The sequence below is a fragment of the Papaver somniferum genome, chromosome 9 (genome assembly GCF_003573695.1).
Source record: "Papaver somniferum cultivar HN1 chromosome 9, ASM357369v1, whole genome shotgun sequence".
Lineage (NCBI taxonomy): Eukaryota > Viridiplantae > Streptophyta > Magnoliopsida > Ranunculales > Papaveraceae > Papaver > Papaver somniferum.
Genome location: NC_039366.1, coordinates 14,996,055 through 15,002,312, shown reverse-complemented (window position 1 = coordinate 15,002,312; position 6,258 = coordinate 14,996,055). Strand labels below are relative to the sequence as shown.

Genomic DNA, 6,258 nt, shown 5'->3' with positions numbered 1-6,258 from the left:
GGTATCCCAGAGTATCCCCTATCCTTTTTGTAATTAAAAAAAGGTGACACTTTAAATGGAGTATCTGATACGTATCCCCAGGTATCCCCAAGTATCCGATACTAATACGGTGCCGATACAGATAGGTCACCAATTTTGAAGTATCCGTGCTTCATAGTGTGAAACAAATAAGCAGCAGCAGTCTGGTTTATTTTGGTCGCGTCCATCACCAACCCATCTTTAACTTTCTGCACAGTGTTCTCAAACTTATCTTTCATATTCTTCAACTTGAGCGACTTCAACATCTTTGGTTTGTTGCCGCAACAAACATGCACATTTTTCACCTCTTTAGCGGTGCTACAAAACTCCTTCGGGGTAGTATTATGATCCCAACCAAAAAATTCTTCAGCAAACTTATATAGCTGGTCCCAATCCAATTCATAATATTCAGCATCAACACTTTTTCCATGTGCTCTAAGACCTATAATCCTATCAGCGTCATCAGGTGTTATTGTCATCTCGTTGAATGGAAGATGAAATATGTAAGTTTCAGGACTAAATCTCTCAGTAAAGGCAGACGCAGTCACTGAATCACAACCTTTTTGTTCATGTTGAATTGCTTTCCATAAACCAGATCTCTGTACTATTGCTTGGACCTCATCGACTTCATTCTTCAAATCATAAGCTGCAGCCCTTTGGTGTCTCAAATTTCTGACCGCACCCCTATGATCTGGAGTCTCATAGATTCGCTTTGCCCAAGACTCCTCGTAACCAATCAAAACCTTTCCTCCATCTGGAGGAAGACCAAATGTTGGGGCGTTCCTCTGGGTAGGTATTACGTAATCATCATCGGGAATATGAAGCTTTGTCTTCCGTGTTTTAGCAACGTTCTGTGGGTTTAATTGTTTTCTTGGTTGTGGTTGTGCTGGTTCTTCTTCTTCATCATCTTCATTTTCTTCATCTTCAACGACTTGTTTTCCATCCCTTTGTGGTCTTCGTTGCTCATCTTCATCTCTATTTGTGTTACCTTGCAATTCATCTCTGCTTCCGGTCTCTTTAGTTGCAGTAGTATTTTCCTTGTTAGCTCGACTTCCCTGAACTTCTCCTTCTGATTGTATCACTGTCTCTCCATCCTCTGTATCGGGGGTTGTAGTTCCTTTTTTATGTGCACCCAAATTTTTGTTGCCTACTCGAGGTTGCAGAGTTCTAACATTGGAACGGGCTACTTTCATAGACCTCTTCTTCTTGTCCTTAATTTGGAGTTACAACTCTCCCACCAGCTTTGGTTTGTTTCCTAACACAATGAAGAAAGTGCACTTTTCAAGTTAATAATAATGCATACTGAGCATTGGAATGTTCCAAAAAGTGCACTTTTCAAGCAGATGCTAAGACCTGGTAGACGAAAGAGTAAAAAACCTAGTGCTTGAACATTTGAACAACTGAACAATACCAAGTTGTTGTATAGTACAGTCATGTTCAGCACTCGGTGGATGCAAGTATATGGAGAAATCATATTTTCATATAAATTGGGAACCTATGGATTATACTAAAGAGAAATACACAACTAAAAACATTATACTAAAGAGAAATACACAACCTAGACAATCTAAGGAACTCAAAAATTTAGCATTATACTAAGAACATTCATGCCATTTGGTGTTGCAACAACAATAAACCATCCACGGAGACAGAGATTCCTATTGTTCAACCTGTCTATCCAGAGTCACAGAATATATATTCCCATGGATTCAAGATTAACATTGCAACGGCAAAAAGCTAAACGAAAAACCAACAAAAGCATCACAGGCCAATTCAATTAACCTTATGGATACTAATTTCGGCCCAAAAAAAATTTACTCGAATTAGACGAACTTCAAACAGTCAACGTTCGTCTCAAAATGGAAACCAAATTTTGGGACGAACTGTTCTTCCACAGACCTAGGTTCCTCTCTTTTTGTCGCAATATTTGGGTCAAACCCACATCTGAAAACCCTAATTTCAACTAAGAAATCCTATTCTATCGATCAAACAGAGTAAGAACAATTAAAATCAAGATGAGTTTGTACAAATACCTTCTAATATACATTAGGGGTTTATTCGAATCTTGATTTTGTGAATCAACGCCCCTCGAATTGATGTATTCTTCGCTTTCCCTAGAACTTGCTTGATTGTATTGCAGTCCAACATGAACGTCTGGAAGTAGATCTCTAGCACAACGTTTCGTTCTACTCATCATTATAGTTTGGTTTTAATCGACGATCAAAGATTTTTCATCGAACGATTATTCGGTTTATGGAGAGGGTTCGGCTGCAAAAATGAAGAAGAGGAAAAGAAAAAGAAGAAATGTTGAATGTTGACTGATTTAGTTTTTTGTTTAGGTTTTTATTTGGTCAAAGGGTATTTAGGTAATCTAACTAACTTTAGTTTAAATTTTTAATTAAATTGAAGGTTATTTATGTAATTTAATCTAACAAAAGGCTAACCTAATAATTTTGGTATGGATAAACACCCATTATAAGGATACCCTAGATGGCATCATCATTTAGTATGCCTCAAAATAGGTTTCCTTAAGAATACCAGAAAGCCCGCGATTCTCAAGCATATATGGAACGTAAATGCTTGTTCTGCTGCCTGCATCTGTTTTCTATTGCGATCCATTTTCTGTTGAAATATTGGCGCAACAGTCATGATTCATTAAGGTTCAGAACTCATGAATCGTGAAAATCATGTAATTGATGACTTTGATATGGTCTAGCCATCTCTACAGTGTAGACAACCAGAACTGGGGCTTGAACTGTATATTTATCAGCACCTAGAGAATTTTTTTTTATTTTTTATGATGTGATGAATACTGACAAAAGATGGTGAGATTTAGAGCAACTGCAGTGGTGCGATCAAAATCAAAGATCAAAGATCAAAAAAAAGATCAAATTTTGGGTTTAGTCCGTGTTGTCACGTAACGGTGGCGATTAAAATTTGGTCGCGCGTAATTTAAAGATCCGCCCCAAAAAAATTTCATCGGGCGTATCTCAAATGTCCGCCCAATCAATCACCAGGCGTACTTTAAGTTTACGCCTGTCAACAGGCGTACTTTAAGTTTACGCCTCATTTTTTTTATTTTTTTTTTAATTTGAATTTTCATCGGGCGTAATTTAAATCTCCGCCCGTTAACAAGCGTACTTTAAATTTACGCCCAGCAACAAGCGTACTTTAAATTTACGCCCGACTATATTAGGATTTGGTATTTGGTCGCGACCAAATATGGTCTGGAATTTGATCTTTGGCTGGGATTTAATCTTTACTCCGTCCCACTGCGTCACGATCTCATCCCAAATTTTTGATTATACTCGCCCACTGTGGATGCTCTTAGTGGTTTACATACGTACTAGTAAACATTGCATTGCCTTGGAATGATGCTACAACCACGGCGCCTTTATCCCGCGTTTCATCCCGAGAGGGGATCGGACGGATGAAAAACAGCTCTCAGCACTTTTGGATTAGAAAAGGTTTAAAGTGGGCCCCCACATGTGTCTTGCGGGAGCAGCCTCGGTTTCTTTTGCCGGTCAATCTATCATTGTTGATTGCCTTGTAACTATCTTAGCAAGTGAAGTGAAGTTCAAAACAAAGTTGTCAAAAAGTACTCGACAAATGGGAGAGAGCTAAAACATACGAATACAAATATACTTCAGGGACATTCTCTTTGGGATATAACATTACAGGTTACCTAAAACAGCCTGGCTTGATAATCAGGCGCGGAGCCAAGGGTTCACTAATTCTGGCTCTAGCCCCCTAAAATTTCCAAAATCATGAAATTTGTCCCTGATGTTATAATACGTTTATAATACATTTGGGCTAAATTATAATTAATGGATATATCCCATACATTTGGGCTAAATTATAATTAATGGATATATCCCAAATGTATTATAATACGCTTATTGAAAATTTGAAATCGTAAAGTAATTCATCCATATTTATGGATTGATTACTCTTTTAATCAGCCATGTTTACATGTGTTGAACTGAATGTAATTCAGACCTTCATTCTACGAACAGTTATGTTCCCAAGGGTTCACGATCAGATAGACTCGGGTGCAGTTGTGGAACAGCCTTCCCCAAAACTTTAAATCCAGACTAAAAATAATTTCTACATACCTAATTTTTTGTGTGAAAAATACCCCCTTAAAAGTTTGATTCGTAGCGGTTTTAGGCTTTCAGCGCACTTAGATTTCTATCCTGGTTCCGTTGGTTTCCAATGTGCACATATCTTACATTTTAATTTTCATAGCGACATGAAAAACAGCTGGACAAAGTCATGTTCTCCGAAGTCCAAACAGAAAACATAGGAGAAGTACATGGAGTGGTCTTTACTGAATTAGTCATTCCCAAGTTTAACAAGTGTTGCTTTGCATGCCGCTGTTCTCGTTTTTATTTACATCTGTCCTCATTCTACCACCTCAACTCTCATTCTCTCTCTCAATATAAATATTCAAGATTCTCTCTTACATCTGCTAGGAACTTTATTCTCTCCAAAATATAAGATCGAAACCCTTAAGAACTAAAAAACAATGGCGGATCGTCATTCCGTCCAACCCCAAGCTCAAAGAGTTTCAACAACAAGACCAACTGGTGGGACCACCATGGTAACAACCGGTGGTGGTGGTGGTGGTACTATTCTGAAAAGAATTCAAGAGCATGCACCAAATTCAACCCAAGTTGTTGGGCTATTAACCTTAGTTATATCAGGTGGTATTTTACTATTTCTCACAGGGTTAACATTAACAGCAGTAGTTATGGGTTTGATATTTTTCACACCATTGATTATCTTGTCAAGTCCTATATGGGTACCAGCAGGTACAGTTTTATTGATTGCGAGTGCTGGTTTTCTATCAATGACTGGATTTGGTGTGTCTTTATTAGCTGTGTGTTCATGGATGTACAAGTATTTCAGAGGAAGACATCCACCGGGATCTGATCGTGTTGATTATGCTCGTAGTCGGATTGCTGATACAGCCAGTCATATGAAAGATTATGCACGAGAATATGGTGGGTATTTGCAAAGTAAGGTTAAAGATGCTGCTCCTGGTGCTTAATTAATTAGTTTACTTTACAGTCTTCAGTTTTGTAGTAGTTATAATGCTAATCTCTATGTATACCGTTTTGTGAGCGATGATGATGATGACGACAAAGGAATCAATAAGATTTTTCTTTAAGTTTTGTCCTGGGTTTTGGTTGTTGTTGGTGTGGTTTCAATTTTGGATTTTCAATTTTGCTATGATGGGAAAAAGAGATCTGGAATTTCATATTTTATATTTACTTTTAAGCTGCAATTAAATAATCGCTTTTGATATTATAATAGCTTCCACCCAAGAAAGTCCATCGCATCTTGGCCTCAGCAAGCTTTACACCCTACTATGCCAAAATGAAATGTTCGGGGCATCAGACCCCTTTGTTAATTAAGGTCTTGTTAGCCACCAAAATGAAATGAAATTTTAGAGGCATCAGACCACTTTGTTAATTAAGGTCTTAGTTCTCTATCCACCAACTTCTAACCCATATTTTTCCTTTGCAATTGTAATGAAATTCTTGCTCTCATTAAAACCGTAGTAAATACCATCAGACATGCCAATGTTATGACATGAAAGTAATGTAAAAAATGACCAAGTGCGGAAAAATAACAAGATTTAATGTAAGAGATGGCCAATTGCAGAAGATTTGATATAACTGCCTCATTGCCACTAACTAGCTCCTTGATGCTTTTATTCTTAATCTTCTTCTCCACATAAGAATTCGATTTAACTGAAACTAAACTCTCTACATACAACTCTACACCCCTGCTCACATGAGTTATATGGGGCATGGCCATTGTTCTAAATTCTCCTCTCTTCGGGTTATATATCATCAAGTCGTAAAAGGTATCCAGTAGAACCTCACAATTCTCAAAAGACCACATTGGCTTACAACGGAGTTCTGACTGGGTAATGGTAAATCTCTTACTCCAAGATTCTGGCACTCCATATTCCTGCATCACCCATATATCAATGGACTTAATATAACTAATACCCAGACAAATGCTGTCTCCCAGCACTCCTACACTTCTATTAGGTTCCCTGTTTTCTTCCCAATCTTGTTCAGGAAACGGCTACTGCACAAATCTTTCATTGCTCAGTTCAAAAGAGGCTATAAAATCAAAAGGTGTATTATTGTGGGTAGTAAAGCCTAACCAATGAAGCGCTCCATTGAAAAAAAGCAAACTAGAAAATAAGTTCAGTGGGAATTG

The 6,258-nt window shown here is 37.7% G+C and overlaps 1 protein-coding gene across 1 annotated transcript; it reads left to right on the top strand.

Annotated features, from left to right (window-relative positions):
- Nucleotides 1-4,508: 4,508 nt before the first annotated feature.
- Nucleotides 4,509-5,300, top strand: LOC113308347 (oleosin 16 kDa-like). The gene has a single exon (XM_026556819.1). The coding sequence runs from the start codon at nt 4,547-4,549 to the stop codon at nt 5,069-5,071; it is 525 nt and encodes a 174-aa protein (XP_026412604.1). The 5' UTR covers nt 4,509-4,546; the 3' UTR covers nt 5,072-5,300.
- The last annotated feature ends 958 nt before the right edge of the window (nt 5,301-6,258 follow it).

Bases quoted from the DNA above. Each gene is read 5' to 3' on its own strand.
- LOC113308347 (XM_026556819.1), top strand. From the start codon at position 4,547: ATGGCGGATCGTCATTCCGTCCAACCCCAAGCTCAAAGAGTTTCAACA.